The sequence below is a fragment of the Notolabrus celidotus genome, chromosome 18 (genome assembly GCF_009762535.1).
Source record: "Notolabrus celidotus isolate fNotCel1 chromosome 18, fNotCel1.pri, whole genome shotgun sequence".
In the NCBI taxonomy this organism is placed as follows: domain Eukaryota; kingdom Metazoa; phylum Chordata; class Actinopteri; order Labriformes; family Labridae; genus Notolabrus; species Notolabrus celidotus.
This window is the reverse complement of record NC_048289.1, coordinates 29940510-29962271: the sequence shown is the minus strand read 5'-3', so window position 1 is coordinate 29962271 and position 21762 is coordinate 29940510. Positions and strand designations below refer to the sequence as shown.

Sequence of the window (21762 nt, the reverse complement as noted above, 5' to 3'; positions counted from 1 at the left end):
GTCCTGATAAAAGTTGTCTTCAACAAAGAAAAGTAGAATTAAAAAGGAGGTCTGTGTTTACTCATTTGATTCACAATAAATGAGACGCATCTTGACCACAGGGGTTCATGGTGCTCATGGGAAATGTAGGTCTCATCCTGGAAAAAACGGCACCGCTTTCATCAAGAGGGGGCGCTAGAATCAACACAGTATGAAACTCCTCAGTGTCTTTGATGAGAAGATAAAACTAAAACGGGTAAAATAGAACATTAAATATAAAAAGAAAGTTCTGAAATACAGAATAAGAGTAAAAGTTACAGTGCAGTGTTCTATACTGTCATTAAAGCTCCTCTGAGGAACTGTTGGCTGCAGCTATAGTTATAATGGAATAGAACAGAGAACATCAAAGCAGAACGGAATAGAACAGAGAACATCAAAGCAGAATGGAATAGAACAGAATACATCAAAACAGAATGGAATAGAACAGAATACATCAAAACAGAATGGAATAGAACAGAACGGAATAGAACAGAACACATCAAAGCAGAATGGAATAGAACAGAGAACATCAAAGCAGAATGGAATAGAACAGAATGGAATAGAACAGAGAACATCAAAGCAGAATGGAATAGAACAGAATACATCAAAGCAGAATGGAATAGAACAGAATACATCAAAGCAGAATGGAATAGAACAGAACATCAAAGCAGAATGGAATAGAACAGAATGGAATAGAACAGAATACATCAAAGCAGAATGGAATAGAACAGAACGGAATAGAACAGAACACATCAAAGCAGAATGGAATAGAACAGAACATCAAAGCAGAATGGAATAGAACAGAATACATCAAAACAGAATGGAATAGAACAGAGAACATCAAAGCAGAATGGAATAGAACAGAATACATCAAAGCAGAATGGAATAGAACAGAACATCAAAGCAGAATGGAATAGAACAGAATACATCAAAGCAGAATGGAATAGAACAGAACATCAAAGCAGAATGGAATAGAACAGAATACATCAAAGCAGAATGGAATAGAACAGAACATCAAAGCAGAATGGAATTGAACAGAATGGAATAGAACAGAGAACATCAAAGCAGAATGGAATAGAACAGAATGGAATAGAACAGAGAACATCAAAACAGAATGGAATAGAACAGAATACATCAAAACAGAATGGAATAGAACAGAGAACATCAAAACAGAATGGAATAGAACAGAGAACATCAAAGTAGAACAGAACAGATGACCAGTTCCCCTCATGAACCTTAAGTAAAGTTAGTTATATCATTGTTCTTCTTCGTCACAGTGATTATTTAAGTTCTGTTTCATTTGAAAGTCAGTGTGAGCGTGCTGCAGTCCTGTCTTCAGTCCTGTCTTCAGTCCTGTCTTCAGTCCTGCACATTGACCCGTTCAGTGGTCGTGCAGTAGGGATAATTCAATGAACAAGGTCGCCTGCCGGGCTCTGATTTGATCTGATACGTGACTCACTTTTTGTTCTAGTTTGAAGACAGAGTTTCAGGTTGGGTTTTAAAACTCATGTGTGAGGATGGAGTCTTTGAGTGACGTTAATAAGACAGCTTTAAGATCTGTTCTAACACTAATTTGCTCATGCAGATAGAGAAGTCAGAACAGATAGACTCTGTGTCATCGTTAGCCTTACAAAACTCAGGGCTCACTTTTAACTGTAATGACCAGTAGAGCCAAATTTGACTCATGAGATCCATTTCTGTCTATTAATTTATCGAGCATCAGCATAGTTGTGTGTTTTCATCACAGCTAAGTTGTATCATTTACTAAATAGCTCAAAAAAGTCTTTGACTGGACCTTAAGTCCTTCCAGAATTGGCTGTATAGAGAGCCCATACATACGAAGTCTGCAAGTTTCCCAGAAGTATAAAGCTTCTTAACTTCATCTAAGCTTCTTGCAGGGTTCAACATCCTCATCCTACAGATCATTTTGTTTGTATTTTCACATCAAACTTCTGACTTAATTGAATATAAATGTGTCTTCAGGCTATCCAGGACATGTCAGGTGTGAGTGGAGGAGTCGTATCAGCAGCGAGGTCACGGCCAGTGTGGTGCTGATTGAATGTCTCTCCTCCTTTTTTCTTCTCCCATAATAAGCCGCTCTGCAGCTTTCTTTTCACACACACACTAACACACACTTTTTGTGCCTCTGCATGAGTCAGAGCACCCATCTCTTTTGTCTGAATGTGTCTTTGAAGGCAGCGGAGGAGAGAGGCAGGAGAGTGAGACAGCCTTGTATCAAACAAAGTGTGAGACAGCTCTGGCACTTTCCTCTCTAACTTCACTTCTTCCTCTCCGGTCGCCGCTCGGTTAATTCTGGAGGTTTATGGAGCTTTGGATGCGTACATCAGGTGTGACAGGAAGCCTTTGGACGTTTGTTGGGGCTTTGCACAAGTAGGCAGCGTGATGTAACCCAATATTATGTGAGGAGAAATCAATGGTGGCTTCGATCTATGCGTGGGCAGATAATGAGAGGTTGTTGGAGGGTTCTTCTTGCACTCTGAACGTCCTTTGTCACCCATTTACTTCTTAAAATCCCTTTTAATCCCCTCTAACTTGTTTCTAGCTCCACTGCAAAACCCGTCAAGTAGCTGGAACCATATCTGCTTGTGCGCACAGTGCCAGCAACAAGCAAGCTGAGAGCTAAATTTAGCATGAGAAGCCTCCCTCCCACCATATCGTATCCAGGGAGCTAATATTAGCGCTGTACACGCAGCTTTGGGTTTAATTACCTGTGTGATCTGACTCGTGAATGCCCGCCACAGACCCTGCAGAGTATGCATATGTGTGTGTGTGAGTGTGTGTGTCTTTATGTTAGAAAGTGACCCAGAAGGACAACAAGACTATGAGTCATCAGTGCTGCAGCTCTAGCACTGTTTTTGTTTAGTAAATGCAGAGATATGAGGAGATGTGCTTTAGTTTATATCCTTCACTTCTGGGAAAACTTGCAGAAACTGTTTTGAAAGCAGATGTGATGAGAGTGTTTAACTAACTGTGAGTAAAAGACATTTACACCATAGCGTCTGCAGAACCACACAGATGTTTTATCAACAGCTATCAGGCTGATGGACGTTTTGCAGGATGCACCGGTGCACGCTACGGCAAGCTCCTTGATTAATTGGATGGAGGGAGAAGTTAGACATCAGGGCAATCTGCCAGGAAGCTGTCCACAGACCCTTTCACACATGCACCGCAGTCCTGAGAATCTCCCCTCAGCATCCAGAGATGTGATCCAGGATGATGTGTGAATGCTGACAGACACATTTCTAATTCAGATTTTTTGTCTGCACTTTTTATTGACAAGATTCAAGATTAGTCTTTGTCATTTCCTTAAATATTTAAATACATAGTGACATGAAATGCTGCTCATCAGTGCATACGTTACAAAAAAAGACACTTAAACAGGCTGAAACATTTAAGAACACAGAAACACAGAAACGCAGATGTTAGCAGCATGATAAAAACCCTAAGAAAGAAAGTGCATGTAGTCTGTAAAGGGCTGTCAGCTGACCATGTGTTGACAGCCTCTTGAGTTGTGTTCACACATGCACACAGCTCCTGAAAGTTTCCTGTAATTTTCAGGGTGAGCTGCGAACAGACGTAACTTTCACTCTGACTTCACCCGGACTTCATCCTGCAGCTTCCTGGTAAGATTTCTGCAAGAAGTCAGGGTGAGCTGATGTGAGAACACAGGAGGTAATATAGTGAGCGGTTTGAGGAGACGACATGTATATCATGCAGAGCAACATGTATGATGCATTGATATAAATGCAGAAACTGTCATCATAGAGAAAGTCTTGCTGTCATCAAGTTGTAAACATTACACTTCTGATGACATGTTCTGCCTCCTGAGACTCCACAACTTGGTGAAGGGACGTGTGTGAACAAGTAACTTTGGGAAATTTTGGGGGGCAGAGTTCCTGAAAAATTCTATACATTTTCAAAGGAAAAGAAGTCAATCAATCACTCAGTCTTTATTTATATAGCGCCAAATCCCAACAAATGTTACCTGAAGACTCTTTCCAAACAGAGCAGGTCTGAGCAGAGCACTTTGCAGCATTTCACAAGTCACAGTGGCAAGGACAAACTTCCTTTAACAGGCAGAAACCTCCAGCAGGACCAGACTCATGTTAGACACACATCTGCTGAGACCGTGTTGGAGAGAGGGATAGAGGGAGATGAAGAGAGAGAGAGAGAGATGATAGTGGGGAGACGGATAGTAGTAGTTGTAGCAGCTGGAGTCTGGCACGTCCACAGCAGCAGAGATCCAGAGGAACCTAGGAGACAAGGGAGCTCAGGGACTCCAGAAAGGTCTATGAAAGGAGAGTGGGGGGGGGAGAAGAAAGAAAAAGAGTAGAATAAATGGTGAAGGAATGACAGAAGGAAAAGACAGGATAAGAAAAGGAGACATAAAGGATGAAGAAACATGGAAAGAACAAAGAAAGAACGAAAGAAGAAGAAAAGAGAGAAGTGATGAAAGAAAACAGAAAGGAATGAAAGGGAAAGAAAGAAAGAAAGAAATGAATGAATGAAAGGAAAAGGGTATAGAAGAAAGGAAGAAGGAATGAAAGAAAAAAAGAAGGTAAGAAAGAAAGCAGCAGCAGAGATCCAGAGGAACCTACGAGACAAGGGTGCTCAGGGACTCCAGAAAGGTCTATGGTTAGTAACTTTAATGGGACAGGAAGAGTTAAAGTGAGAGACAGGCAGAGAGAGGAGAGAGAGGGAAAGACAGGATCCCACCATACAGACAGGACTCAGTCTGATCTCATCTTAATCCACCATGAGCAGAGCACTTTGCAGCATTTAGCAAGTTACAGTGGCAAGGACAAACTTCCTTTAACAGGCAGAAACCTCCAGCAGGACCAGACTCATGTTAGACACCATGCTGAGGTTGGAGAGAGGAAAGTGCAAGTACTGACTGTTTTTTAAAGTACAACACCTCCTGTTATTTAGTGAGCTCAGTCTGTGTTGCATCCCTCTAAACACCGCCTCCTGCAGCAGTCGTAGTGTTCTGCAGTAAATCAGACGTAGTGTGGCAGGTGGTGAGCGGTAACGGTCTGTCTGTTGTAACTTCTGGCACAGCAGCGATGCTTCCAGCAGGACGGGTGCCAAACTGGACGTCTGTCAGAAAAGAGGGGCGCTCAGTGGAAACACTGCAGCACAGCAGGATTATACTTCATCTTAAAGATCCAAGAAGAAGAAGGAGATGGAGGAGACGACAAAAGTGAGACCAACATGTACAGTTAGACGTCTTTAGATCTGTTTGTCTCCCTACAGCTGGAAAAGGGAATTTAAGTAAATATGGTTTAATCTCTGAGTTTAAGTATCGGTCCTCTTTAGATTCAGGGGAATTGACTCTTAAAACACTGAAGCTCTGCTGTTTCTGGCTGCAGAAGAAGAAGAAGAAGAAGAGGAAGAGGAGGGTTGTGTTACATCATGCAGTTGTGTTCCTGCTCCTGTCATGCTCCTTCCTGTAACTCTACACTTCCCTCGGTCTGGCAGACTTCCAGCAGAGCTCTCTCCTCCATACGTGACTCCGTCATCCTGCTTTCCTTTAACCTTCACCGAGAGCCTCCATCTTTCCTGCTCTCCATTCTTTCTTTCTCTCTTCGCTCTTTATCTCTTTTGTTCCTGTCATCACCTGAGATGACGAACGGAGGGATCGATGAAGTGAATTCCAGTTCTTCCTTGAATCGATAGCGGACGCCGTAGACTTCATCTCGTAGTTGTGACAAAGAGGAAGAATCATGAGAGTCCCCGTGGATCCATCCCTCGGACCGTGTTCTGTCGTATTCATGATGCAGCCATCAGTGGGTCTATTTTTAGCCTTCATGCTATGTCCACACCAGCAGGACTTTTTCATAATGAGTCCAGTCCTCACTAAAACACAGAAAAAGGTCAAACTTCCTCTCTTTTGTTTTATTTCTCCTGCAAAAAACATCACTGTGCATCTTTCATCACAGATTTAGAATGGATGCTGTCTCTTTACTCCGGATCACCTGAGGTTTAAGTTAAGGATGCACCGATACCTGATATCGACCTTTCTTTGAATAATCAGAATCAGCTTTATCGGCCTCGTATGTGTGCACAATCAACAAATCTGACTCCATTAATCTTTGCTCTCTTTGTACAACATTCAACATTAAGTATTAAAGGTGACATATCACGCTTTTTTCATCAACATATATTGGTCTAAGAGGTCCCCAAAACATGTCTTTAAAGTTTATGCTCAAAAAAACACTTTGAAATCAGATTTTGGTCTGCCTGAAAATCCCTTTTCTTCAGTCCTCCTCAGAACACTCTGTTTTCCCTCTGACCACGCCCCCTCCGGAAGTGGATGTGCCTCGGCTGTCCAGCACGTTGATCTAATGTTTACATGTTGGGTGAATATACACGGCTGCTCAGAGATCACGTTACTTCAACCCTCTGAATCTGATCCAGAATCTGATCCTGACGGAGAGGCGCCTGCAGCAGGACCTTTCTGAACCATTGGTCACAGATTTAGTGTTTCTTGTTGTTTTATTTGTCAGTATGTCGACGTGTGTCTTGGTACACAGCTACAGCTACAGCTATGAACATGTAGCTATGTGGCTATGCTAATTAGCGCTAGCACTTATCCATGACAAATAAAAATCATCCACTAGATCTTCAAATCTGCAGACGTGGGGAGTAAAACCGACCTTTGTGTTTATTAAGACAGCCTACAACTAGCATGCCTCCCTCCTAAGCTCCTTGTTAGCACACATGTGTGCAGGTAATGAAAAACGGAGGAGGGGTTGAGTTGTATTTTATACAGTCTATGGGCTGAACAAGCTCCGAGCTCTGACTCCGTGACAGACCGGATATTGTTGTGACGTAACAAAAACACGGAAGTCTGAAACGGCTCGTTTCACACACATTTACAGAAAGGTGGAGAAATCAGAACAGGGGCAGAATGGATTCTTTTCATTCTCGGGGGGTTTGTAGACAGGGACACATATTTCAGGTAGAGAACCATTAAAAAGTCCATTTTGCATGATATGTCACCTTTAACTAATATGCACAAGCCTTTGTTACACATTAAACATTAAACCAATATATGCAAATGCTGCTGCAATAAATGTATTGATGTATTTATGTAACAGGTGTAGATAGTCTTACAGTTCTTGCATAAAATCAGTGTGCATGGGTGTCAGATAAAGTTTAAGTATGTTCAAACAGTGAGGATAGATCTTATTTTAAAGGCTCTGTAGGTGTTTTGACCCACAGTGTTTGTTCAGACGCTCTGTGACGGTGACGAGTTCATCAGAGCGACAGCCCGGAGGAAGTAACTGTCTCTGTGTCGGGTAGTTTAGGTGTACAGCGCTCTGCATCGCCTACCTGAGGGGGTGAGAGGTCTGCAGAGGTGTCACCTGCACGTTTCCTGACCCCAGGGTGGTGTTAGTCCTTAATGGAAGGAGGGTTACAGTATTTAGCTAATTATAGCGGCGAGGAAAAACTTCCTTTAACAGGCAGAAACCTCCAGCAGGACCAGACTCATGTTAGACACACATCTGCTGAGACCGAGTTAGAGAGAGGGATAGAGGGAGATGAAGAGAGAGAGAGAGAGCGGTGATAGCGATGAGACGAGTAAAAGAAGCTGTTTCCGCTGGAGTCCAGCATGTCCGTATCAGCTGGAGTCTGGAATGTGATTTCCTGTTGTCAATTTTTTTTTTCAATTAAATTTGCTTCATTGGCATAAACAAAGACATGTTGTTGCAAAAGCCCATAAGATTCATACACATACATTCCATTCATTACATATTATATATATTACATATTTTATACGCATTAATGAACGATGCTGTCACCCATACAGCATATCTCAATGTCCTCACTTGTCTCTGTTTGCCTGAAATGATGTTATGCTGAAAGGCTCCTGATCTGTCATCTTCTTTGGATCTGGAGGTGCTGTATGGTGCCAAAAACTCTGCCATGGAACCATGTTGGACTAATGTTGTGTTCAGAGACTAGTGTGTTGTTGTTATCTCATTTGTTGTATTTTGTGGGGTGTGGTTTACTTGTTATTATTTGTTTCATGTTGGGCCCCATACCAAAAGCTCTTGGAAGCTTATCTGGAGCGTCCTTTTCATGCGTCTTTATGCTTCTGCAGCTGATTTGTTGGATTGTGTTTCTTGACGTATGAAATGAATCAAATCCAGGGACATCAACCTCTGGAGTTTATGTTGGAGGTCCACTTCAAGTCCCAGGAGATAGTGGATCTTAGGAACCAGAGGAACAAGTCTACTGATGAGGATTATTATCATTTGGCATTCTCAGATTATAGCTTTTGATATTTATATATTTTCATTTTTTTAAAGTTATATTTTTGGCCTGTTTGCCTTTATTTGTTAGGACAGCTGAAGAGAGACAGGAAATGTGGGGAGTAGAGAGCGGGGGAAGACATGCAGGAGATGGTTGACCAGCCGGGAATCGAGCCGGCGACCCCTGCGACGAGGACTGTGGGCTCTGTATGTGGGGCGCTTAGACAGCTAGGCCACCAGCGCCCCAGCTGTTTATAATTAGTTGTTTTATTTCATCATTTTGAATTTTTTTCTGCTGGAAACAAACAAAAATTGTTTATAAATTTTTGATTTTTTTTTAATTTGACTACTTTCTTAAGAACTTTATTTTTTCATTTAATTGAATCACGTCAATTTATTTTCCATTAAAGCAGGTTTTTGTTGTGCTAAGGACCGAAAATGTCTTCTTTCAGAGTGTGTGATTGTAAAGCAGCTAAAGAGGCTTTTAAAGCAGTTAAAAAACTCAGTTTTATGTTCAAGTTTGGTTAAATTAAAGGGAGTTCTGTAAATTTGTACGATTTAATTTATGCTCCGCCCCTTTTTGGGACTAAAATGCATAAATAAACGGACACCTCTGCTGTCAATTCATGCTACGGCAATGTTTGCAACCAAGCAGCAAAACTCAGCAGAACACCAGCAGTGAGTTTCCTGTTGTGGTCTCACATGAGCTCTACTTAACTCTGGATAAAGTCGGGTTGAAAAGTTTGCTGGTTTATCTTCAGACCTGCAGTGTACCTGTGTGTCGTGATTCCACAGTACTCATGGATTTCATGCAGGTGTGACAGCAGCTTAAAGAGAGTGTAATGAAGGCTTGAATGATTTTAACCACACTGTAAGTCACATCAGGTCCCCGGAGGTTTCTAATGCATACAAGCACACACTAATTATCTTAATAAGCACAGTCATTTGATCCCTTTAGCTCCTCTGTCATTTTTATGATGCATCCCAGGAGCCAGGTCGTCTTCCTCGCACCTTCACCAACAATGGGAACCTGCAGAACCCCCAACGACTGGACAAAGAGCTTTTTTTGTGAATGGTGTCGCTGTGGGAACGGCAGCTCCGAGGTGTGAAGCTGAGAGAAAAATAGAGTGTGACAAACGGAGAGGCAGTAAAAGTTGTCTGCTAATTAGAGAGAAGAGAAACATTGGTGGTGTGTTTGAGCTGAGGGAGCTTCTACTGCTCTGACTCAAAGTAAGAATAGAAGCTTTAACAGGCAGATAACAGGAGAAATAAAGACACCAGACAGACAAATGTTGCTGCAGCTCCATGCAGAGAAGCCAGAGAGGTAATGAGAGTCCAGCGGGGAATTGGTGCAGACTGGCGAGATTGAATTTGGTCTCTTTCAAACATCAGTTGGGGTCAAGGAGGGGAGGTCGCTCCCCCCTGCGTGCCAAGTCCATCACAAGTTCTCTTTGTTCTGTCAACTTCAATCTTCGCCACACACGTTCTCTCCCACTGCTACCATAAGGCAGCTCCAATCTGTCGCTGCTGGCACCGGTCTGGACTCCACCGCCGTCCCCTTCGTTTGAGCGACTTTTTCTTCTGTACAAGAGTTCTGTTGTTGGCGTGGAAAGACGATCTGAAGCAGAAGGGTGACGATTGGAAAGGATTCAGCTGGGTTTCGTTGAGTAATTGCCCGGGGATTCAGCTCCGGGAGAAAGAGAGAAAGGGCTCCAGCTCCGGATTTAATCACTCTATCACAAACACATTCCTGTGATAATAATGGTTAGGGGGGATGATGTGTGTGTGAGGACTGGGTGTCCTGGATCTGATGCTGGAGTCGTTGGTGACTCTCTGGGGTTTCACAAACACGAGTTCAGAGAGATGAACAAGCTTCTCTCTGTGTTTGCTGTTTTAATGTCACAGTAGCTTCAGATCACATCATACAAATCGAATTCCCCAGCCTATTTTTTCCCCCTCAATCAGAAGCTCCGTCCCTTTAATAGATTCATTTTATGGCTGAATCCCGAACGCAGAATTGTCTCATTCAGAATTTATATGAAGCGCAGTCAGCAGGTCAAATCAATGGTGAGTCAGAGAGCAAAGAAAGACGTGAGGGATAATTTCCTGCTTCCTCTCCCGGTGGGATGAGCTCATGTTCCCTCTGACACCATAAAACAGATACTCGCCTTACCACAATGTTTATATCTCACAGGAAATGACAAGAGATACAAAGTGCTCCGGTCTCTACCTGAGTGATAACGTCAAATACAGGCCTGACAGGTCAGAGTGACTTCTGGACATTTTAATGATCTTACAGTCTGAGATCATTACAGGACAATTTTCCCACAGGGGCAGTAAAGAGGATCAAATCATGTTGAGTAATGTTTTATTTGTTGTGCTGTGTCCCGTGGTACTATATCTTACCATGTGTGTCATATCTAACAATACAGTAAGATATTGTATCGTTTTGTATTTATTTCGCGCTGTGTCTTGTCCATAGACTGTAAAAAATATGGACGTAGTATCCGTGACGTCACCCATCTGTTTCTGAAGAGCTGTTTTGAGACCAATCGGCTGCGGCAGCCATATTGCTTCTGTCGAGCCAGTGTGATGTAAAGAGGCGGGCTTTGAGCCTCCTAGCCAACAGCTGCAGTGTTCCCACAGGCAGCTGTGCCTCTCATTGGAAGACTGGTAATCTCAATATCTTCTAAATTACCGAATTAGAAAAAAATTCACCCCCCTCACAGTGAGAGGACGTCGAGAAATGAGCTATTCAGACTACACTCATCTTTTGTACCAGGCTGTAAACATGTTTATTAAAGGTGACATATCATGCAAAATTGACTTTTTAATGGTTCTTTACCTGAAATATGTGTCCCTGTCTACAAACCCCCCGAGAATGAAAAAAATCCATTCTGCCCCTGTTCTGATTTCTCCACCTTTCTGTAAATGTGTGTGAAACCAGCCATTTCAGACTTCCGTGTTTTTGTTACGTAACAACAATATCCGGTCTGTCACGGAGTCAGAGCTCGGAGCTTGTTCAGCCCATAGACTGTATAAAATACAACTCAACCCCTCCTCCGTTTTTCATTCCCTGCACACATGTGTGCTAACAAGGAGCTTAGGAGGGAGGCATGCTAGTTGTAGGCTGTCTTAATAAACACAAAGGTCGGTTTTACTCCCCACGTCTGCAGATTTGAAGATCTAGTGGATGATTTTTATTTATCATGGATAAGTGCTAGCGCTAGTTAGCATAGCCACATAGCTACATGTTCGTAGCTGTGTACCAAGACACACGTCGACATACTGACAAATAAAACAACAAGAAACACTAAATCTGTGACCAATGGTTCAGAAAGGTCCTGCTGCAGGCGCCTCTCCGTCAGGATCAGATTCAGAGGGTTGAAGTAACGTGATCTCTGAGCAGCCGTGTATATTCAGCCAACATGTAAACATTAGATCAACGTGCTGGAGAGCCGAGGCACATCCACTTCCTGAGGGGGCGTGGTCAGAGAGAAAACAGAGTGTTCTGATGAGGAATGAAGAAGAGGACTTTTCAGGCAGACCAAAATCTGATTTCAAAGTGTTTTTTTGAGCATAAACTTTAAAGACATGTTTTGGGGACCTCTTAGACCAATATATGTTGATGAAAAAAGCATGATATGTCCCCTTTAATGCTGCAAAGATCGTCTTTTCCCCATTCATGTGTATGTGACTTCTGGTACTTCTGGAGCCAGCCTCAAGCGGATCCACAATGAACTGCAGCTTTTAACACTTCCACATTGGACTCATATTTTTAGACCGGAGGTTGCCGCTTGGTCTTGTCATGTCGTGTTGTATCTTGTCTTAGGCCCCGTTCACTCCTATGTGGATATTTTGTAAAACTTAGTTTTTCTCAATGTTTCTGCCTTACGTCCCCACGAAAATGTTTTTTAAAATCTCCTTCCATGGTGGAGATAGAAACACCTCTGATGTGAACAGGATTTTCTGTTTGCTGTTTTTAAAAATGTTTTTTTACGTGTGAGCGTTGCTTTAGCATACTGTTTCATATTGAAGCATCTATCGTATGGTGTTGGATTATAGCGTGTTGTGTATCGTATTGTATCATACTGTATCAAGTCAAATCACATTACAGTCATGGCCAAAAGTTTTGAGAATGACACAAATATTACATTTTCACAAAGTCTGCTGCTTCAGGGTTTTTAGGTGTTTTTGTCAGATGTTTCTATGGTATAATGAAATACAATTAGAAGCATTTCATAAGTATCAAAAGCTTTTATTGAGAATTACACAGAATTCATGCAATAAGTAAATATTTGCAGTGTTGACCCTTCTTTTTCAAGACCTCTGCAATTCTCCCTGGCATGCTGTCAATCAACTTCTGGACCAAATCCTGACTGATGGCAGTCCATTCTTGCATAATCAATGCTTTGTGGGTTTTTGATTGTCCACCCGCCTCTTGAGGATTGATCACAAGTTCTCAATGGGATTAAGATCTGGGGAGTTTCCTGGCCAAGGGCCCAAAATCTTAATGTTTTGTTCCCCGAGCCATTTTGTTATGACTTTTGCTTTATGGCAAGGTGCTCCATCATGCTGGAAAAGGCATTCTTCATCACCAAACTGCCCTTGGATGGTTGGGAGAAGTTGCTCTCGGAGGACGTTCTGGTACCATTCTTTATTCATGGCTGTGTTTTTAGGCAAGATTGTGAGAGAGCCCACTCCCTTGACCGAAAAGCAACCCCACACATGAATGGTCTCAGGATGCTTCACTGTTGGCAAGAGACAGGACTGATGGTAGCGCTCACCTCGTCTTCTCCGAACAAGCCTTCCTCCAGATGCCCCAAACAATCGGAAAGGGGATTCATCAGAGAAAATGACTTTACCCCAGTCCTCAGCAGTCCAGTCCCTGTACCTTCTGCAGAATATCAGTCTGTCCCTGATGTTTTTACTGGAGAGAAGTGACTTCTTTGCTGCCCTCCTTGACACCAGGCCTTCCTCCAAAAGTCTTTGCCTCACTGTGCGTGCAGATGCACTCACACCTGTCTGCTGCCATTCCTGAGCAAGCTCTGCACTGGTGGTGGCCCGATCCCGCAGCTGTAACACCTTCAGGAGACGGTCCTGGCGCTTGCTGGACTTTCTTGGGCGCCCTGGAGCCTGTTTGGCAACAATTGAACCTCTCTCCTTGAAGTTCTTGATAATTGGATAGACGGTTGACTGAGGTGCAATCTTACTCGCTGCTATAAACTTCCCTGTTAGGCCCTTTTTGTGCAATGCAATGATGGCTGCACGTGTTTCCTTGCAGGTAACCATGGCTAACAGATGAGGAACAATGGTGTCATGCACCATCTTCCTTTTAAAGTGTCCAGTCACTCAATCATGACAGATTGATCGCCAGCCTTGTCCTCATCAACACCCACACCTGTGTTAATGTGTGTGACACCTGTGTGTCATTGAAATGATGTTAGCTGGTCCTTTTGTGGCAGGGCTGAAATGCAGTGGAAATGTGTTTATGGTGATAAAGTTCATTTTCAAGGCAAAGAGGGACTTTGCAATTAATTGCAGTTGAACTGATCACTCCTCATAACATTCTGGAGTATATGCAAATTACCATTATATAAACTGAAACAGCAGACTTTGGGAAAATTAATAGTTGTGTCATTCTCAAAACTTTTGGCCATGACTGTACTTTGTATGCTACAGTATATATGCTATATATGGTTGGTTTGTGTGTTTTTTGCCATGTTATATGATTTTGTAACATGTCGTATCTTATCTTGTTGGGTCGTACTTTGTTTTGTCGTATTGTGTCCTGTCATATCTTATCTTATTGTATCATATTTTTCCGTGTAGTAATTGTGCCTTATATTATCTTGTTGTGTCGTGATATGTCCTATTCTGTTTTATTTGTTCCATATCTTATCTTGTTGTGTTTTTGAAAATGGTAAATGGACTTGTACTTATATAGCCCTTTTCTAGTCTTTCTGACTACAAGGACACTTTAGCATGTGACTGCCAGAGCTGGGATTGAACCGCCAACCTTCTGATTGATAGACAACCGACTCTACCCACTGAGCCACAGCCGCCCGTGTCTTATCTTATCTTGTGTCTTGTGTCCTCATGTCATCTCGTGTCTTCTTGTATTGTGTCGTATCCTATGTAACTGTATCTTATTGTATCATATTTTGTCGTATCTTGTTGTGTAGTATTTGCTTCATATCTTATCTTGTGTCTTCCTATCTTATTGTATCATATTGTGTCGTATCATGTCGTGTCGTATTTGTGCTGTATTTCAGCTTATCTAGTCGTTTCGCGTTGTATCGTATTGCATCATACGACAGACTTCCCAGTGGACTAAACTTAACAAATAGTAAATATGTCCGTGTTGAAAAATAGATTTCATCTCTTTCAGAAGAGTCCCTCCTCAGGCTGCAGACGTCGAACACATTCTTGTTCCACCCATTCAAAACATTTCCCCTCACAGATAAAGGACACTGATATTATAAGAGCTTTGTAATAACATCCCTTCATGTCCTTTCTCTACAACAATCCTGACAAACCTGAACTGTCCTCTACTTGACATCAAGTGTTCTCACAACAACCGTGGTGTCTTTATAAAGAGCCGATTCCCTTTAATGAGGCAGAATCTAATCAGCTGCCCTTAACAAGTTCAGTCATGTCCGTAAGTATCAAGAGGAGTGCATTAAACAAGCTGCACTGATCTGAAGCTCTGAGTCTGTTTACAATCTGTGTGTTTTATCTTTGTTGCTATTTTCAGAAACCTGCCCTCTTCATCTGCTCTACCTTGACTATCTATAGCCATTTGCTTCCCTGTAGTTTTGGCAGAGAGTGCTGTTACTCTGTTCAAGTCTTAAAGTACTATAATTTATGTTGTATGACTCATTTACCAATAACCTCTGTTTGTGAGCATGTTATTTATGGAGCCTTAAGGAACAGGCTGCCAAGAGGAAGACAAATCACCTCTACGCATTCCTCTCTTCTGTTTTAACCCGGCTGTAATGGGGAAGGCAGACGAGGTGGTACATTTCACTAATTGTTAACAAATCCCAAATCATCCATGCTTCAGGAGACTAAAGATCAGATCTGTTGAACCCAACTAAACATGGTTTACTCCAGTTTGAGTCAAAGTGTTCAGACAGGGATGTAGTCTCAGTCAGGTGTGACTGTAGTGGTTGGTTTTTATAGGATAAAGTCAAACTCCCAGACTGTAACTCTTCCTGTCCCATTAAAGTTACTAACCATAGACCTTTCTGGAGTCCCTGAGCTCCCTTGTCTCATAGGTTCCTCTGGATCTCTGCTGCAGTAGACGGCCAGACTCCAGCTGCTACAACTACTACTATCCATCTCCCCACTATCATCTCTCTCTCTCTTCATCTCCCTCTATCCCTCTCTCCAACACGGTCTCAGCAGATGTGTGTCTAACATGAGTCTGGTCCTGCTGGAGGTTTCTGCCTGTTAAAGGAAGTTTGTCCTTGCCACTGTAACTTGCTAAATGCTGCAAAGTGCTCTGCTCATGGTGGATTAAGATGAGATCAGACTGAGTCCTGTCTGGAAGATGGGACTGGATCTGATCCGGTCTTGATGTTGGGTCTTTGTTACTAATAGAACATAGAGTACGGTCTAGACCTGCTCTGATTGGAAAGAGTCTGAGGAGAACATTTGTTGGGATTTGGCGCTTTATAAATAAAGATTGCTTAAGCTGATGCCCAACTGTCTTCCAGTTGAGTCTTCAACGCAGCCACCTGTCAGTCATCTTGGCCACGCCCCTAATTATGACTAGTTACACTTAACTTTTAGCCAACGAGATATGTAGTAAGGCCCAAACTGTTTTTTATACCAGGCTGTAAACATGGTCTGAAATGGGTCTCCTTGGCTTTTGGAACCAGCCTCAAGTGGACACTTGAGGAACTGCAGTCTTTTACATTTGCTTTATACTTTCACATTGGACGGAGGTTGCAGCTTGGTTTGTTTGGCTAACCTTGGACACCTGTTGGTCTGCAGATGCATATCAGAGGACCATGTACCAACTAGGGATGGGCATTTCAAGCCAAAATACTATTACGACTATTCGGATAATCCCTCCCACACACACACACACACACCTGTCCCATTAACAGCCCGTTTGTGGATCAGTCACGTTAACCAGCAGCAGGACGAGGTGCTGCTAGTAGCGGGCACTGTCAGCGTCTGCCTCGATCTTTATGTTGGTGTTTCTGTGACGCGGCGTGGCGTGTGTGTTTACATTTTACAGCCATGCTCAGTCTCTGGACACACGTGTAGTACTGTGAGATTCAGAAACAGAGAAAATAGCAGCGACTGTTGACGCTAGTTTTTTCTTCTTTTGCTATTTAATGCAGTTAGCATTCTTCTTCTGTTACTTAATAAGGTTAGCAAACAGCTTTAAGACGCTCTATCGCCACTGTCTGGCGGGAATACTGTATTACAACCAGGCACCGATAAAAACTATGAAAAATTTTACTTTTAAAATGAGAAAAAATTCAAGTATCTCTTCGATTTTTGAATGAATATTCGAAAATCATTACCATTGCCTCCTAGTACCAACTGAGCTTAAACTTTGTGAAGTATCTGATGAAGGTTGGAGAGATTGGGTCGGTAGAGTTACAAAGAAGACTCAAAATGACTCTTAACATTCACACTGCATGTTTATTGTATGCAGGGAGGCTCAGACACACGTCACAGGTTGTTGCAGAGGCATCAGGTGCATTGGGAATTAAAGTTGATCCACATTATTCTGTGATTTATTTGACAATAAGGTTATCATCTAGTGCAACACCAGCTTTATCCATTAATGCTGGTTTCACATATCTCAAGAATTCACCCTGATCTGCAGGAGAGAGAAACTGCTCGCACTACGAGCATTTTCCATTCATGCGTCACTAATCCTGAAATATCTCCTGTGTTTCCGTCTCCTGAGGACGCAAAACATAACAGATCCTCCTCTCTCTCTCTTCATTCACAGGTATGAAGGATAGGGAGCTGCTGGAGGCGTCCCACGGGCATGTTTGTCCTCTGGCCGTTCAGCCCGTGTGTCTCTGCTCTGCACACAGACGCTCTGGGAAGGAGAAGAGGGACCGTCTAAAAATAAACTGACACTCAGCACCAGCAGAAAAACCAAACCAAACCAACAAATTAAAAAGGACAAAGAGGAGCTTCTTGTTTTCGTCGTTTACACCCTGTCACACTCGCTCTCTCTGATTCTGTTCCTCTGTCCTCATTTTGGCCTGAGAGGAGGTCATGTCCCAGTCTGGTAAAGTCCTTCATTTGTATGTGGAAGTGAGGTCTGCCCCAGATCAGAACGGAGGGAAGGGGGGGTTTGGAGACAAAGGAGAACGGGTTGCTCAGGAGCGTTCAATTAAGGACAGTCCAGGAGAACTCCTGTCTCAGCTCGCCAGCCAGACAACCTGCAAGACCAGCAGCAAGACCTCTACACCCCAGCGTCTGGCTCAGGACTGCACACACACACACGGCACATCTCCTCCTAGAAACAGCGTCAGCTTTCAGCCGCAGCAGGCCAGCAGCTCCCCTAAAGTCACCAAGCGCTGGAGTGCGCCCTGTGATGGAGTTCACTCTCCAAAGATGTTCTCTCCTGGAAAAGTTACCGTTCCTAAATCGTCTCCGAACTGCCCGAGGTTAAAAGAGGGAGAAGTCAGCGATGGTAAGCGGTCCGTGGTCACCTTCAGTTACATCGAGAAGTCGAACGTTCAGACCATGGACAGTCCACGCAACTCTCCATGTGAGAGGAGAACCCGGGAGGATCGATCCAATCCCTGTTATTTTCGTAAAAGACTCAGTGACCCAGTTTGGTTTGGGAGTCCAGATTCATCGTGCAGCTCTAGTCCCAAACTGACTTTCAGATCTCCTGGAAGTCACCAGCAGACGTTCTCTCCCGGCTTTCGCCAACCCCACTTGGACCCCATCGGCAGGGCAGCTACCCAGCGGGCTGTGGAGGAGTTCGGCTCTCCTTTACTGAGGATCAAACTCGCCCATGCGCTCGAGAACATACCGTCTTCACGCTACAACCAACCACGATGTCAGTCCTGGGCCGGGTCTCCTGTTCAGCGTCAGAACATCAGCATGCACCCCAAAGACCACATCACAGACAGGAGCCAGGCCTTTGGGCCAGGCTTTTGGAGTCCAGTATCAGACAAGCTGTCCTCCAAGTCCAGGCAGTCTCCACTCTCTAAACCAGAGTGTCAGAGTCCTCTTCATTGGTCTGGAGAGGACAGATCTACGTCAGGCAGTCCAGCCAGCAAAAGACTCGTTCACAGTCACAGGACCTGCAACAGAAGCACTTCACCGCAGGGAGCAATCCTACAACTTGGCAATAATGTTATAGAGGGCTTGAACCAGTTAAGTGACAGTAAATCTTCCTCTCCCGCTCAGAGTCCTGAGGTCGCCCGCAGGCTCGCAGAGGAGGCCACCAAAGTTTCCTCTATTTTCACAGAGGCCAGGCGGTCCTCGCTGCACAACGCTTTAGGCGAGCCTGCAGGAGAATATCACAACTCAGCAACAAACGCACAACAGTCAAAGCAAACGCTCAAGATGAACATCCCTTTAAACGACCAACAGACGCCAGCAACTGACAACAATGATTCTCACCAGCTTGATAACTCTACCTTGCAGTCGCAGACACAAGAAACGAACTCTCTCAATAACTTTGAATCAAACCGGCTGGACTGCAGTCAGAGGTCTCAGCAGCAGAGCTCCACCGTATCCACGCCTCACAGTTCCCCCGCCATCCCTTCACGTGTGTATCGCCCATCTCATCCTCCCACCGACCTCGGCTCACCTCTGAGGGATCCGAGGCTATTCCAAGCTGAGCTGCGATCACCGGAGACCCCCACCCTGCATCGTCGTCAGCCCCCGCAGTACACCAGAGAGAGCTGGGCCTCGAGCGCAGACAGAGGAGACCTGAGCTGCTTTGAGAAAGGGGACTGCACGGAGCTAGCTCGGAGACTCTTTATCAATCAGGGTGTTGAAGAGGCACCGGTGAGCTGGACGTCCAGGCAGCAGTGGAGCGATCATGTAGAGAAGAGCCCGAATCCAAGCCCAGAGCCTGGGTCTGGGTCTGTAAGCAATCAAAGTACAGATTGTCGATCCGGTAGTCGTCGCAGGCCGCTCAGTCCCACAGCTCAGCAGAAACGTGCTGAGCAGAGGAGGAGGGAGATCCTGCTCCTTGGACCTGTGGCACTTGAATCCCCTGATGAAGATGAAGGCTGTGACGAGGAGGGCGAGGGCGATGAGGCGGATGGATTTGGGGTGGGGCAGCAGCCGGGCCTGCAGAGAGCAGAGGAGCCGGCAGAGGGGGAGCAGAACGGAGGGATGGGAGGGTCGTCTTCACGGAGCTCCAGCGGGGTGACGGGCAGCTTGGGCGACAGGGACTGTGTGTCCCCAGAGTCCAGTCAGTCCAGCCACCAGAGCAACGAGACCGGGGCCGCCACCTCAGGAATACAGGTGGGTGCTGAACCGCAAACAGAGCGTTTGTTTCTGTTCCTCTCCTAGAATATTTATTCAGCTTTTTCAGGAATAACATCACAAGAGATACAAATTTAAAGGTCTGCACACACATAAGACAACATCATAGTCTCAAGTTTTTATGCATCTTGGTAGAAGACTTTCAGGAACTTTAATGCATTGTCCCAACATTTAAAAAAGAGGCGTACTGTCCCTTTAGTGGCTTTTCCACACCGTTTTAATTCTTAAGCTGCACATTAATCATAATATTCAAAGACTTCAGGGTCAATGTTAGAGTTTTATATCTTAGGAAATATTCTTTGCATGCCAGTGCTTGCTCATAGTTAGAAACAGATCGCTTTCAATTGCTTTTCAATTATTCTATTTATTATTTTGAATTCTTATTAATTAAAGTAATGTATTTATTTTATTTTGTATTAATTTAAATTTAAATTTAATGAATTCAATTATTTATTTTGTATGTATTTTTTTTAAAGGTTATATTTAACTCAACTCAACTTTATTTATAAAGCACTTTAAGAACAACATCAGTTGGACACAAAGTGCTGTACAGAAACATAACAGATAAAAACAAACAATAAAATCATAAAATCAATAAGAACAATAAGATAAAATAAAGTTGAAAAAAAATAAAAATAAAAATAAAAAGGCACTAAAACAAGAGCAGGGTCTCATGCTGAGTCGAAAGCCAGGGAATAAAAATGGGTTTTAAGACTAGTTTTAAAAGTGGACAGTGATGGGGCTTGTCTGACGGCTAAAGGAAGATCGTTCCACAGTTTGGGAGCAGCGACAGAAAAAGCCCTATCCCCCTGAGCTTCCGCTTGGACCTCGGTACCTCCAGGAGCAGCTGATCAGCTGACCTGAGGCACCGAGCAGGGGCGTAGAGATGGATCAGCTCAGAGAGGTAGGGCGGGGCGAGACCATTTAAAGATTTAAAAACATATAAAATAATCTTAAAATGGACTTTAAGGAAATATTCTTTGCATGCCTGCACTTGCTCATAGTTTGAAACAGACAGCTTCCTATTATTTTTTCTTATTCTAACTATTATTATTTTAAATATTTGTATTTACTGATTTAACTACTTTAAAAAAAAATTATATATATTTATTCTTATTTAATTTCAATTAATTACCTACTTTATTTTGTGTGTTTTTTTATTGATTTTTTAATTTAATTTTAAATTTCTCAGTTGGTTTATTATTATTATTTTTTTTTTTTACTTAAATGAAATATTTGTGCATGAGATCCGTCTCTGAATTTAACTGCTGCAGTATTGTTTAGTGTTGTGTTGGCTGAGTCTTATAAAACAGTTAGCTCAGGATGAACATATTCAAAGAATTAGCTGTTTGCTTCATGAGAGGCTGCAATAAGACAATTCCAAAGGTTGAAGGTTGCTCAGAAATCAATAAATGGCAGCAGAGAAGAAGGTAAGCCCTCACTTGTATTCCATGCTGCAATTAATTTAACACTATGTTGACCTGATGAAGACAAAGGCGTTGAAATATCTGATTTATCAAAGTGATTGTTGCATAGAGTCAGTGTGGGGGCTTGCCTTCTTTCCTTCACACTTTATTACTGACTCACGTCTGTGCACAGAATTCTAATTCACAAAAGGAGACTCAAACTCAGACGCAAAACAAGAGCAAACTTTAAGGAAGTGTTTGCACTGGAATATAATTTATGCAATATGCTGACAACTGAAGCAATTGATGCAGTTTGAGGTGCTATTAGTGGAGATTTTCTCTGGGACTAATATTTCCAGCTAACAGAAATTTAAAATCAGACTAGTGGACGAGTGTAAAGGTAAGAAAACACTCAGAAAACACTCAGAAAACAGGCACAGTCAACATTCTGCAGTTACAAAAATCGGCCCAATTTCATGAAAGCTGTGCAGACGTGTGGCACTTTGCAGCGTGCATCACGAACACAACATTGTTTCCTGCAAAGCACGACTTTAAATCACTAA

At 43.2% G+C, this 21762-nt stretch overlaps 1 protein-coding gene across 3 annotated transcripts in view; it reads left to right on the top strand.

Moving 5' to 3' along the window:
- The window catches only part of LOC117829816, a 133609-nt gene that overhangs the window by 26503 nt on the left and 85344 nt on the right, over positions 1 to 21762 (top strand). For all 3 annotated transcript variants that reach the window (XM_034707511.1, XM_034707510.1, XM_034707509.1), the window contains one exon: positions 17278 to 19772. In XM_034707511.1, the coding sequence (XP_034563402.1) occupies positions 17553 to 19772 (2220 nt within the window). In that variant the 5' untranslated portion in view covers positions 17278 to 17552. The remainder of the gene's footprint in view (positions 1 to 17277; positions 19773 to 21762) is intronic.